General features: G+C 46.7%; 1 protein-coding gene across 2 annotated transcripts in view; it reads right to left on the minus strand.

Moving 5' to 3' along the window:
- Window positions 1-360: 360 nt before the first annotated feature.
- Window positions 361-14303, minus strand: part of ITGAM (integrin subunit alpha M) — a 46435-nt gene continuing 32492 nt past the window's right edge. For both annotated transcript variants that reach the window (XM_077141153.1, XM_077141152.1), the window contains 17 exons: window positions 14091-14300; window positions 9763-9893; window positions 9504-9667; window positions 7410-7564; window positions 7182-7313; window positions 6938-7011; window positions 6557-6698; window positions 6335-6457; window positions 5709-5788; window positions 4872-4955; window positions 4459-4534; window positions 3931-4038; window positions 3696-3779; window positions 3499-3612; window positions 3271-3372; window positions 2905-3015; window positions 361-2605 (listed from right to left, as the gene is read on the minus strand). In XM_077141153.1, the coding sequence (XP_076997268.1) occupies window positions 2534-2605; window positions 2905-3015; window positions 3271-3372; window positions 3499-3612; window positions 3696-3779; window positions 3931-4038; window positions 4459-4534; window positions 4872-4955; window positions 5709-5788; window positions 6335-6457; window positions 6557-6698; window positions 6938-7011; window positions 7182-7313; window positions 7410-7564; window positions 9504-9667; window positions 9763-9893; window positions 14091-14300 (1962 nt within the window). In that variant the 3' untranslated portion in view covers window positions 361-2533. The remainder of the gene's footprint in view (window positions 2606-2904; window positions 3016-3270; window positions 3373-3498; window positions 3613-3695; window positions 3780-3930; window positions 4039-4458; window positions 4535-4871; window positions 4956-5708; window positions 5789-6334; window positions 6458-6556; window positions 6699-6937; window positions 7012-7181; window positions 7314-7409; window positions 7565-9503; window positions 9668-9762; window positions 9894-14090; window positions 14301-14303) is intronic.

Here is a 14303-nt window from a genome sequence, read left to right on the forward strand (position 1 = left end):
GCCAGGGAAGGAGGAAGGGCAGCCTTTCAACGGTTTGCCTCCTTATCACCAGAGGGTTATAGTCCTGTTTGTTAATGACCCTGTGGCAATGATAGGGTAATTTACCATCCAAAATGATTTACTTTTCTAATCCATCATAAAGCTCTTATCTGGCTAAATTCAACACAAGCTTTCAATTCAAAGATGTTTCCATGGACTCTGCACTTGCAGCATTTAACTGCCCACCCATGAGCAAATAAATAACTAGGGGTAGATAGAACACTTTCTGGATCAGATAAGGATTTCTGGAGATAGAGAAGATTTTGCCCTTTCAACTTAAGGAAGAAGAAATTATTATTGCAGTTGTTTTTAATAACAATTTTTATTTTTAAGTAATGAGAGGAAATTGCCTAGAATTGACTAAAGGTGATCAAGACTTGTGACACCCTCGAAGTTACCAAAGGCCACTGTCCCGTTAAATATCCTTCGATAGCGTCTTACCCCACTTTCAATAAAATTGAACCTTCTCATCTGGCTGGTAATGCACATAGGCCCAAGCTCCTGTCCCCATCCAGGCCTCAAACAGCGTTACCCTCCACCCCAAACACTTCTGCCCCTACTTGAATTGGGTGTGACCTCCCCTGGGGAGCCTTCCCTCAACTCCTGAAACAGGACTAAGCCCTCCCTCCTGTCACACGTGAAACAGGCGTCCATCTAAATCGCGATGACCTTGTACAGGGATGAACAACAGTCATAAGTCAGCAATTTCACAGGGTTCAACCTGGTATTACAATACCTAAATAACAGCCACTCTCTCTCCTGCCCCTGCCCCAAGCTCGCTACCGTTCCTCCAAGCACATTGGAAAGAGGAAAGCTTCCGGGCCAGACTGAGCCAAGTTTGAATCCTAGCTCCATCCCTCTTCTCTGCCATGCAACCTCGGGCAACTGGTATAGCTCCCAGAGCTTCAGCTTCCTCAGATGTGAAATTCAGATAATAACAAACAGCAAGTGGCAACCACACAAGGACCGGTGTGAGAAGCAGCAAGGAACATGCCGAGGCTGTGGCAAAGATCTGAGAGGCAGGCGCTAGCTTGCAGCGCTGGCGTGAGGTGAGCGTGTTCCCTCCAAGGAGGAAGGGCTACCTGGAAACAGCTCTCAGAACTTTGGGCGCACAGACCCCTTGCGACCAGCCATAGTCTCCTGGGCTCTGTCATTTCCACGGGACAGAGCTGCAATTCTCTCTCTGGCCACCAGATGCCGCTATAACCACAGTCCTCAACCAACAACACGGTGGAAACGGGGTTTAAATACTCCAAGTTCTTCTTCCCTCAGGAGTTATCGCCAAGCTGCGCGATGGGCAGTGTCTCTTAGATCCCCTCAATGGGCTTCGGCTCCAGGGGCTCCACGGTGGTGACTGTGTGGTGAACACACCCCTCATTAGCCGCCCTCCCTTCTCCAGCTCATCCCTCGCCCTTGGTGGCATTTCCTGGGGCCACCTCTTAAATGAACTTCTTTCCCTCAAATCCAACTTCTAGGAATATAGCCTATCAACTACACTTACACATATGCAAAAACGACAAAAATTCTATTTACTCATTCAGTGTCATATGTAATAGCAAACGGTTGGAAATCTGTATCAAATGGAGACTGGTTAAATACATTATGGTACACTCACATTGGAATACTCTGCAGCTGTATAACAGAATGAAAAAGAGTTCTATGTTCTCAAAAGAAGCAATATCTGATTTATATAAATGAACAAAGCAAGATGCCGAAGAGTATGAAGCATGCTACCATTTGTGCAAAAAAGCTTACGCTTGTGTGTGCGTGTGTGTGCATGGATATAGATGTTTGTGTCTGTCTGCAGGACACCCCAACATGCATAATGTTGGCTGCCCTTAAGGTGGGGACTTGAATGGCTGGGAGACAGGAGGGAGACTTTTCACAAACACCCTGGCCTTTTTGGTTTCTGTACAATGGACAGGTTTACTGATTCAAAATATACAGGTAACAGCTAAATAATAAATAAATGAACTGATAGAGGGAGATTGGTCATTCCTCACTTGATGTATTTATTGGGCCTGTCAGCCCCAGGATGGAATGGGTTTGGACAGGCTCCTGCTGGCTGGCCAGAGCCCGGTTGCACCCTGGGCTTCTCTGCATAGTCTCAGTCCCAGCAGCACAGGCCCCCGCCGGTCTGCACGTCCTTCAGCAGGAAGAGGACCCGTTGCATTTCTTTTTCTCTTCACCCATAGAAGCTGCCATCACCTTTGTGCCAGAGGAAGGCCCAACAGCATCTTTACCCCCTCCCTCCTCCCACACACACACAAACACAACCCAAGAGGTTGTGCAGAAGGCATTCCTCCATGCAGGAGACACACACAAACAGACACATTCAAGCACACACACACACTCATGAATGGGAACCCAAGCAGGTGTCTCCTGGGTGAGACATCCTCACCCCAGTCTCCAAATGGGCCTCTCTGCCCTGCAGCTTGGGGTGTCACTACAGCCCTGCCTGCTGCAGGAGGGGCCGCGCAGTGGGAGGGAGCCACTACTCAGGCAGGGCTGCCTGGGGATCAGCTTCAGTCATCATGTCCTTGTACTGCCGTTTGAAGAAGCCAAGCTGTGGGGCAGAAGTGAAGGGGACAGAGGAGTCAGAACCACAGAAGCCAGGGGTCATGCAGACCAGGATGGGAGATGGAGTGGCCAACAGGGACAAAGAATAACATGGCAGAGAGTAGACAGGACCTGGGGAAAGTGGAGCAGGGAGGGAAACAGCATCAACATGGGACCCAGGAAGGGAATGGAGAAATATATTTCTGCCTTTGGGCAGTCAGGCGCGGTAAGGGAGCCGCTGAGCCGCTGCTTTCAGAGGCGGGGGTGCGGAGAAGCGGTAAGGGGCGGAGGGGCGACAGGAAGTACCTTGTACAGTCCGGCTGTGATGAGGGCCAGCAGCAGCAGCCCCCCCACGGAGCTGCCCACCACGAGCGGGATAGGGTTTGGAACTACGTACGGCTCCACTTTAGTCTCCGTCTGGAGGATCGAAGGGGAGGAAGGAGGGGCATCGGGGAAGGCAGGCTCCGGGTTTCTAGGGGGTTCCCCAGTCGGACTGAGCCCCGTGACTAAGCCCTCCCCAGCCCCCTGCACCCCTACCCGCTCTCCCCCCACCCGCCCCTCCTCCTGCTCCCCTCCCCTCTCTTTCCGCAAAGATACCACCCCCCACTCCCGCCCCCAGCCCCAGCCTCCCCTCCTCCCTCCATCTGCCCCTCTGGGCTTCCAGAGAGATACCTGGGCCCTCACAAACGCTCCTTGTCCTGGAAGCAGGGCGTACACCGAATTGTTAACCAGGATCTCGGCGGTGCTCAGGAGAAGGACGGAGTCCTGGGAAGCCTGCGAGAGAGAGGGATGTGCAGGGCTGGGGTCGCGGGGGCCCAGGTGTGCAGGGCTGGATCCAAAGGGGGGAGCCACCCCGAAGCCCCAAGCCTGCAGTCGACCGAGCCCCAGCACCCCTCTTACCTTGCTAAACCAGTCAAATGAGAGGTTGCCTCTGAGGGTGACATTGAATTCCTCCTGGATGCCGAAGGTTGGGATGTCACACTGGATTCTCTTGCAGACAGCGATGGAGCAGCTCTGGAGCGAGGACGAGAGTGGGGAGCTGATGTAGGAAGCTGGGGTGTAGATCACATGGCCGCAGATTCCCGACCCATCCTCACCAGCACTGGGGTCTTCTTCAACGCAGCCAGGAAGTCCAAGCGAGCGGGGGCTCTATCCTCCATGTGGCACAGCTGGTGGACATTCTGTGGAGAGAGCAGCATGGTGTTAGAGGGAGAGAAGAGAGCTCCTGGGTCCACCTTCAAGGCTGCCTGGGTCTGGGAGACACTGCGTGCAGCTCCAGATTCCAAGAGGGAGATTTTAGGCAGGGTCAGGGCTGTGCAGAGAGGTGCTTACCTGGGAGAAGGTGACCTGGGGATGGGCCCACACAGCCACCTGGCTCAGCTGGACGGGCACCGAGAAGACCACGCTGATGGGGAGGCCCCTCTGTCCCAGGTTGTTGAACTGCACGGGTGGAGTGGGGTTTGGGGGGCTCAGGGCTCTGGAAACTCCCCTCCCCGCTACCCAAGCCTGCACCCTCGGTGCTTTGGGGCAATGCACTGGGTGAAACACATGCCTGCGAGACCACACAGGTGGTCCAGGTGCCGGCCCTGGGCAGCCTTGGGCATGTTTTTTTAACTTAAGCCCCAGTTGCTTCATCTGTAAACTGGGGTTGACAATAGCGTCTACGTCACAGGGCCGGTGTGAAGGGCCTTAATTATATACACATGTGCGCAAGTACATCCACGTGGGTTTGGGTGTGGATCGTGCGAGAGGGGCTTGGGACAGTGCCCAGCACATAGTAGGCACCTTATGCATGCATTACTCTGTCACATCGATGCCCCCCCATACCCCAGCCTCCTACTCGGGACCCAGTCGTCCCACCTGATAGTGATGTTCCAGCACCTTGGTGCTTTTCTCTGGGTCTGTGAAGTTAAGATATTTGGTTGAGTCCTCCTGGCTGAAAGAAGGAAACGGGGCAATTGGTGACAGAGCATCAGGGGTGCCCTGGAGACATGGGCTAGGACTAAGTGTGTAAGGGGGGAGGAAAAGGCATGTGTGCAACCGGGCCTAAAAGATGATGTGATGGGGATGAAGTGTGTCGGACACACAGATGCACGTACAGACACATACAAAGGTACAAACATCCCCATGCACGCAAACACACATGCACACACACAGGTGCACATAACCACACAGGCACGCACACACACGCGTGCATGCCGCACACAGGCTCACACGTGCAGCTACACGATGCCCCTGGGGTGAAGACTGAGCTAACGCCTGGAAGCCCTCACCTGGTGACCACCACATAGACAGCATATTTCACAGGCAGCTCCAACTGGAATTCGGTTTTTTCTGTCCTGGGCATGTTGTTCTCACTGAAGGGAAAGAGGGGGCTCTGGCCAGCTCTTGCCAGCTGAGACGCAGCCTTTCCTTTTCCTCTTCCTCACCTGTGGTCAATCACCAAGGCCTGCCCTCCCTATCTTTCAGCCTTGCTGCTTTCTAGCCCTCTGCCCCTACCTGACCAGGCCTGCTCACCTGGATATCTGCTACAGGTGGCTCCTAACTGACGCCCTTAATATTCAAAAGTACTCCCACTCCAATCCCCAGCCCTTTAGCAAGCAATCTTTCTAAAATGCAAATCTGATCTCACCACTCTCAGGGGATAAACTGCAAATTCCCAAACTCCGCCAGTCAGTCATTTTATGGCCCAGTCGCAGCCCGCTTCGCCAGCCTAGATCTCACCTCCACCAACTCCCTAAGTCCTGTCCTCTTTCTGCCTTTATGCCCACCGGTGCCTCAGGCCTCTGCGTGGCTAACTCACGGTGTAAATATAGCACTTGCAGAACCTTCTCCAAACACCGTGCTTGTAAGAACACTGTTCACACCCCATTTAATCATTCATTTCATACTGTACTGTAAATGCTGATGTACTTATCAATCTTTGCCACTAAATCATAAGCTCTAGGAGGGCAGGAGCCACGTCTGTCTCACCAGCACAGAGTGCAGTGCTTGGCACATGCTCGGTGCTCAATCGATGTTTGTTGAATAAATGTATGAGCTTAAAGGGAAGAGGGCAAAGACCCACCCACCCTGGGTAAAGAGTGGAGGGGAGACCGGGCACAGCATACCTGGTCACATTGGCTTTAAGGAGCAGTTTGTTTCCAAGGGAAGCATGAGGGTCCACATCGAAAGTGATATTGAAGGTGACCTGGGGTTGCAGAAAGGCAAGAAAAGAAGTAACAGCCCAAACATTCATTGATTAATGAAATAAAATGTGGTATGTCCATTCAATGGACTATTATTGAGCCATAAAAAGGAAAGAAGGCCTGACAAATACTACAATATGGATGGACCTTGGAATTATTATGCTATGTGAAAGAAGCTGGTTGCAAGGACTACACAGGTATTTCACTTATATGAAATATTCACAAAAAGCAAATCTGTAGAGACAGAAAATAAATTAGTAGTTGCCTGCTGCTGAGAGCGTGGGAGGATGGGGGGAGGGATAGCTAAGAGCTGTGGAATCTCTGTATGGGATCATGAAAATGTTCTGAAATATTGTGCTGATGGATGCAGAACTTGGTGAATATATTAAAATTATTGAAGTGTATATTTTAAATGGGTAAATTGGATAGGACGTGAATTGCATTGTAATAAAGCTCTTTTTTTTTTAAAGGAATTTCTACTGGGAAAAAAAAAACAGGAAAAATTTTAGAAGACACAGGAGGAAGGGAGAGGAGCTCGCAGCACGGACCTCTGAGTTGTCTGGGAAGATAGGGTGGTTTATGGCGCAGCTGCTGCTCTTCAGGTCCCCAGGCCCTTCGGTGGAAGAGCTGGACTCACAGTTCAGGTGCCAGGAACGTGGCGAGCGCTGGTTCTGGAAGCAATGGAGGCGGAGGTTCAGGCGAGGTGAACCGCCAGCCACGGGGAAGGGGAAAGTGAAAGGGCAGCTGGAGCCTAAGACGGGTTCAGGTACCTGGACCACTGTCAACCTGCGATAGGACAGGCCAGGTGGGTAGAAGAAGGCAACCTGAGTCCTGTAGGAGTCCTCGCCCTGGTTTCTCACGGTGACCGTCACATTGAGGTCCCGGGGACCACCCACCACCAGGGTGTCCCGGCTGTGGGGGGAACAGGGGAAACCATGAGCAACGAGGGCTTCGCTGGGACTGCCTGTCTGGGTGGGGTGGAGAGAGGCACGTGAAGAGAGAAGCCAGTAGACAGGGCAGCCACGGGGTGGGGGACCCATGGCACATAAATAGCACCCAAGATGCTGTTCCATGCCAGCCTCCCTCTAGGGCCAGAAGAAGATCAGAGGGTCTGGTCATGGTGGAGGAGGCGAGGAGGGAGAGAAAATCACCTCATAAAACTGAACGTGATGCTGAGGTCATCCTGGCAGATGCTATCGTTGCCACAGTTCTTCTCAAAGGGAAACTGAAAACATGAAACGAAAGAAAATAAAGAAATGATGTGAAACAAAACAATGAAGTGAAACAGGAAAGTAAAAATTCTATGAAATGAAATAAAAGAAGCTTTGCCCATTTCGGCCTCTGAACTCTTCCATGCCCCACGCCCCTCCCCAGAAGCCCAACTCCAGGACTCACCTGGGCAGTGAAGAGTCTCTTAGAATCCACAGCCAGCACCGGCCGGAGATTCGCAAAGGAGGACAAGGGCTTCCCCTCCAGAGAGAAGTTGAGGCGCAGGACAATGGGAGTCACAGAATCCTCTACACATTTCTGAGAGACAGTGGGGATTTGGGGTTCTGCTTTCCTCAGCTTCCCAAGCCCACCCCATGCTTGGAGAACTGAGAGACCTGTCATCTGCATGCTCACCGGTAATTGTAGCTTCAGAGCTTCACATTTCCTTATCAGAGACAAGGTTTGAGTTTGTGTACGTGTGCTGTTCCCTGTCTCGTGAAAGATGGCACGGGGATGTGAGCGGCTGGGGTCCAGAGCCAGGTCGTAAGTGACAATGCTCTGGATTTCACCTGCAGGGGCCAGAGAAGCATGGTCTTAAGCAGCCCAGGCTTTGGACTCGGACACACAAGAGTTTGAGGCCTGGCTCCATTGCCCACCAGCTGTGTGACTTTGGCCATGTTATCTGACCTCTCCGAGTCTCAATACCTTAACTTTAAGCATTTTTTTTTTCTTTTTCTTGGGGGGTGGTGGTGCATGGTCCGGGAATCGAACCCAGGTCTCCCACATGGAAGGCGGGCATTCTACCACTGAACCACCTGTGCACCCTCAATTCCTTACCTTTAAAGTGAAGATAATAATTGTACCTTCCCAGTGACGAAGATTAAACAAAATAATACCTAGCAAGTATTTAACACAGTCCCTGCCACGTAGTAAGTGCTCATCAACAGTTAGCTAGTCTATTACATACCAGAAAGTGAATTGTCCTTTCCTGGATGTTTTTAAGATTTTTTTCTCTTGTCTTTGCATTTCAGCAGTTTAACTATAGGTACCTTGGTAGGATTTTCTTTATATTTATCCTACTTTGATTTTGTAGAGAATCTGGATGTCTTTCATCAGTTAAGGAAAATTCTTAACCACTATTTCTTTATTGCTTCTTTCTTATTCACTGTCTCTTCTCTTTCTTGGATTCCAATTACACGTTTGTTAGATCTTCCACCGTGTTTCATGTATCTTGCATGCATTTTCTATATTTTTCCTCTATCTGTATGGCTCTGAATACTTTCAATTGACCTATCTTCCAGTTCACTATCCTCTATTCTGCTTCTAATCTACTATTACATCTACTTATTGAATTCTTAATTTCAGTTATTATATTTTTCACTCTAGAGTTCATGTTGTATTCTTTTACATGAATTCTGGGCCTTTGGCAGTTTTCTAACCTTTCTTTTATTTTCTAGAAGATATTAATTGTAGTTATTTAAAATTCCTTATCTGATAACTCTAATTTATGAATCAAATATGGGCCTGTTTCTATTGTCTAATGTTTCTCTTTGTAACTAGTCAATTTTGCTACTTATTCCAGATACTGCTGAAACTCTTCATCCTTTCTTCTATTTTTTTGAAGCTATTAATTATAGCTATTTAAATCCCTATCTGATAACTCTAATCTCTGACTCACCTGTGGGTCTATTTCTGTTGTCTATTATTTCTCTTAGTTGTTGGTCAGTCGTCTCAATGGAAAGAATAAGGTATTTACCAAAACCCTTCTCAAATCCCTGTCTTCCTAGCATTGGAAGCTGTTGAATCCTCTGCTCAGCTCTTTAGTTTTCTAGATGCTGTTTTCTACTGGGTTTTTATTAGAGTATTGACTTGAGCATGCAAATAAGCCAATGACTTGGAAGGAATTTCTATGTAGATTTTGGGGCACCTTCTCTGCAATTCCCTACCTTCCACGACTTTGCCCCTCAATTTCCAGCCATGCTGACTACCCTAAACTCTGACTGCTGACAACTCCTCAGCCCAGTGAGACAGCTGTTGAAAAGCTCATTTTATCTCCCTCCCCTCCCCCTATTTATTCCTAGTACCACCATTACTATTTCCCCACCCCAAGCACAAAGTCATTGTTTGGAAACAGGTACAAAGGAAAGGAGGAAGTCAAGTTAGTTGTGATAAAATGCATGTTTGAATCCTTTGTGAATTTGTTTTTAACTTCAATTCAACCTCCTTTTTAAATGAGTTCTCTCTCAGGTAGAGTTCTCTCTCTGGTTAGGTGTGGTTCTTTGGCAAACTGACAGAGTAAGGGAGGATCACTCCTTTGGTGGAATTTCCTGGGCCTCCCCCACTCATCAAGGGAATCTAGCCTTCCAGCCAAGCTTGGAGAAGGCTTGTCAGATCCTTTGAAAACTGAGCTTCGCCAGAAGACTGCCAGAAGGTTGGGCAGAAATGGCAGGGCCACCCATCAATGTCCCCAGTCATTTAACCTCTTTAGATTTATCCACTAAGCCTCACCTTCTCTCAGCCTGTCCCCCATGTTCTTGCGGACACGGAGGCAGACCGTGACCTCTCCAGCATTCTGATTTTTCACCACCTGTTCATCACACTCAAACACATTCCTTGCCACTTCCCTGGGTGTGAACTCCATAGTCACCTCAACTCTCAGCACTGGCCGGGATCTACAAGGAAACAAAAAGCTCAGCAAGGGGGTTCAAAAAACAAAGAGGCTCCTACAAGGCAAGGATATCTGATGTAGTCCAAAAGGGAGTCTCACCTGAGCAGCAGCATGTGCCCCTGGGCCCCTACGGCCAGGTCTACCAGTCCATCCATTGTGAGGTCTTGGCCCCCACTCAGCGACTGACCAAAATACTGAAGACTGGGGGAGAACTGGGAGCCTGCAATCCGCTGAGAGCAAGAAAGAGGAAGGGAGAAAGCAAGTAAGAAAGAAAAAAACAGAAAAGTATGCAACTCAGTCACCCAGGGTGACCCAAGTAAAGATTCTCTGGACTCCACTCGAGTCTCATTTCACACAACTTTGCAAGGAACTAAGACCATTCACCTTTAGACCACAATTTTGAGATGATATCAAAATTTCTATCGATTACCTGGTTTTCCAGGAAAATCAGAAAGTTTTACAAGAAAAGAGAAGTAATATTTATTAGTAATATATAATATAATATATAATATAATATAATATAATATAATATAATATAATATAATATAATATAATATAATATAATATAATATATAATATTTGGCTCAGCTAAATCTCATTTACACAGCCAGAATAATAAAAGCACTGAATATTGATGTAACCAAAATTATAATATAAATACAACAAGTGAATGGGAAAGGGGGTGGGGAATGGTAGGCGTGTTGTTGTGTGGCAAGAGGAAAGCTAAAAGAGAGCTCATTCTTCACTTCCCAGAGTGGGAAGTCAGTGCTAAAACAAAAATCAAGAAGTAGCAAAATATTCTTGTTATTTGGAAGTGTGGAGAATTGGTAAAAGACCTGAATGTGGTTTCCTCAGGAGAAGGGGAATTGAAGAGCAATTCCCAGGACATGTGTGGAAATTATTTTTCCATAATGAGTCTTTTAGAACTATTTTACTTCTTAGATTATGTGCAAGAGTAACATAATATATAATATGTTAATATATAATAACATATATTTAAATATTATTATATATGTTAATATGTTATATAATAACATATATATTATATATGTTAATATGGTATATAATAAATTAAAAAGAATTTTTTTAAGTAACTTTATCCACTGGAAGGAAGCACAGGGAAAGATAGGATGCTGGAAACGTGCTATATCTTCATCCAGGGGATGATTACTTGGGTGTAGACATATGTAAAAATTCATTTGTGTATTTAGGGCATGTATGTTAGACCTCACACATTTTTTAAGAAAAAGTGATTTTGTTCTATTGGGGGGAAGTTTTGTTGTGAAATCACATAAAGTGTGGTAGTTTGGAGATCCACAGTGTGCTTGCTTGTTCAAACACCAACACCCCCCACCCCTAACGCCAGCCAGACTAAAAAATAGGTAAAAAATGCAAACAGTCAGGTGCCGATTTGAAACTATTATATACCCCAGAAAAGCGATGTTTTAATCCTGATCCAATCTTGTGGGGCCAGACCTACTGTTTAGGGTGGGACATTTTGATTGGATTGTTTCCATGGGTGTGGGTGTGACCATGGGTTAGATGGAGATGTGACTCCACTCATTCAAGGTGGGTCTTGATTAGTTTACTAGAACCCTTTAAAAGGAGAAACATTTCGGAGAAACCTGAGATGCAGACATTTGGAGAACAGTTGCTTGAGAGCCGAGAGAGACATTTGGAGATGCTTGGAGTGCTGACAGAGAGAACACATGCCTAGACAGAGACATTTGGAGTCAGGAGACTTCACCAGGTGCCTTCTGATGAGATGTTAAGCAAGTCAGAACCCAGCATTGTGTCCCGGAGGAGTTAAGTGAGGGCCCACAGACTCTTAGAGCGGAAATCACTGGCATCAGAAGCTGGAAGCAATGGATCCAGGAACAAGGATCAGCAGACACAGCCACATGCCTTCGCAGATGATAGACATCAGCCTTTTTTTTGGAGTTAAGGTGTCTTTTCCTGGATGACTTAGTTTGGACATTTTTATGGCCCTAGAACTGTAAACTTATAATAAGTTCCCTTTATAAAAGCTGTTCCAGTTCTGGTATGTTGCATTCTGGCAGCCTTAGGAAATGAATAAAAGTAAGACAGCATGATCCTTTTCATATTCGTTTTTAATTCCAAAGTCTGTGTGTGTGCTAGTGTAGGCTTATAAAGAACTCTTCCCTGAGTCATATCTTCCTTTGAAGGGTGATTTATGGTGTGGATGATGGAGTTAGAGCTTACAGTTATGCAACAAGCATGCAAAACTTTTGTAATAAAAATAAAATAAAACCAGAATTCTCAAACCTTGTTTACACAGTGAGACAATGGGCACCAGGTAAAAAGGAACATAATTCGGATAGTCATACAGTTGTAGAGAAAGGTAGGCATGCAGAGAGAAGTAGGCAAGACAGCAGTTCTCAACCGTGGCTGCATTTAAAGAGCTTGTAAAAAAATTCTGTGCTCCACATAATGTATTATTCCATTTGTATGAAGTTCCAGAAGAAGCAGAAGTAATCTGTGGTGGAAAATAATCTAAGCCATGGTTTCCTCTGGGATAGGCCTGGGAACAGAAATTTGACTAAAAGGGGGCAAGAAGGAACTTTCAGGGGTGTGGGTTACACAGTTACATGCAATTGTGAAACTCACTGAATGACAGACAGGTAAACAGATAGATGGACAGATGGATGATGAGCAAATAGAATGATTCAGCAAGTGTGGCAAAATATTACAAGTTGATGGATCTGGGTATCGGGGTAGGGGGTGGTGTTGGAGTTCTCTGTATGATTTTGTCCTGTAAGTTTGAAAAAGTTCCTTTAACAAAACTCATTGAATATGTAGACACTAAACATTTATGCATTTCATCATCTGTAAATTCTACCTAAAGGAGAGCTGTAAAAAAATACTGAAATGTAATTAATGATATACATGCTGAAACATTTGGCAGAATAAACTGAAGTTTCAGCTTACTTTGAAATGATTCAAAAAAAAAAGATAAGATGGACTGACGGATGGACAGAAAAAAAGGATGGATAGAAGGACAGATATATGATAAAGTAAATATAGTAGCATGTTCATTGTGAATTCTTGCTGATAAATATATGGGTATTCATTGTACAATTCTTTCAACTTTGCTGTATATTTGAAATTTTTCTCAACAAAAAGAAGACACCTATTGAAGCCTGGTGCCCAACTCAGACCAGTTAAATCAGAGCCCTTATTAGTGGAGAACCAGAGCCCAGAGGCCAGAAGACAGAGAAAGTTTCAGCTTTTAATAGAACATGAATAAGGGTAGTGCCACGAGTGCATTCCCTCTGCTAGGAAACAGAGAGGAAAACACTTGTGGAGGCCAGGGTTTAGAGTGACTGTGCCAGGTTGAAATTGTTATGTACCCCAGAAAAGCCATGTTCTTTAATCCTGATTCAATATTGTTGGGTGGGATCTTTTGATTAAATTGTTTCCATGGAGATGTGACCCACCCAATTGTGGGTGGGATTTCTTGATTAGGTGGTTTCCATGGTGATGTTTCTCTACCCATTCAAGGGTCATTTACTGGAGTCCTTTAAGAGGGAACCATTTTGGGAAAAGCTTTAGGCTGATGCAGACACAGGAGCCCAGGAAATGCCAGGAGCTGAGTCAACACAAACAGACATGTGGCGATGCATAAAGAAAACGCCCCCAGGGAAGCTGTTTGAACCAGAAGCTAAAGGACCAGCAGATGCCAGCCACATGCCTTCCCAGAAAGTCATGTGCTTGACTTTCTTAAATTAAGGTATCTTACTCTGGACATTTTTGTTGGCCTTAGAACTGTAAACTTGCATCTTAATAAATTCCCTTTATAAAAGCCATTCCATTTCTGGTATATTGCATTTCCGGCAGCATTAACAAACTAAAATAGTGACCATCCCTCAGGATGTGCTACATAATTTGCAGGATCCAGTACAATAGGAAAATGCAGGTTCCCTTACTCAAAAATGAAGATTTCAAGATGACTTCAGCAGAGCATTAGACAAAAGGCAAGGCTTTTCTGAGGTCAGGTCCTGCCTGAGTCACTCACCCAGGAAGCTTGCTCTCCCAACAGAGTGCTAACACAGCAGCTTCCTGAAATGTCAGACTTCCAGTGCTAAGAAAGGGGACAAATCTGAGCAAACTTGGATGGGTGGTCACCCTACCCCACCTGAGAGGAAGGAACATCTCCAGCTTGCCAATTGTCATCTCTGGGCCTAGATCTTCTCTTCAGTGAGCATATGGACATCCACACACACCTCTTATAATTGTGGTGAGGATTATCTAGAAATCACTTTGAGATTTCTGTGAAATGAATTATTATTTTTGAAGTTTCTGGAAAGAAGGCCTGGGACAACCAGTGTGGCAGCTGTGGGAACACTGCATAAGAAAGGGACAGATCCGCAAAGAAGCCACTGTCGTGATAAGAAATCAAGCCTCACCTGGCTGTGGGCGGGGCTGATGCCCAGTCCCGAGGTTCCATGAAACAGGTAGACAGCGCCCCGGTTCTCCTGCTCCCCTGGGGCCCCGATGGCCACGTCCATCAGCTTGTCCCCATTCACGTCCCCCAGCACGGTCAGGGCTGCCCCAAAGCGGGCCCAGGGGTGGCCCTGCTCCCCGCGGAGAACGGCCTCACACTGCCACCGAGCCCGCTG

This window comes from Tamandua tetradactyla, chromosome 23, assembly GCF_023851605.1.
Source record: "Tamandua tetradactyla isolate mTamTet1 chromosome 23, mTamTet1.pri, whole genome shotgun sequence".
NCBI lineage: Eukaryota > Metazoa > Chordata > Mammalia > Pilosa > Myrmecophagidae > Tamandua > Tamandua tetradactyla.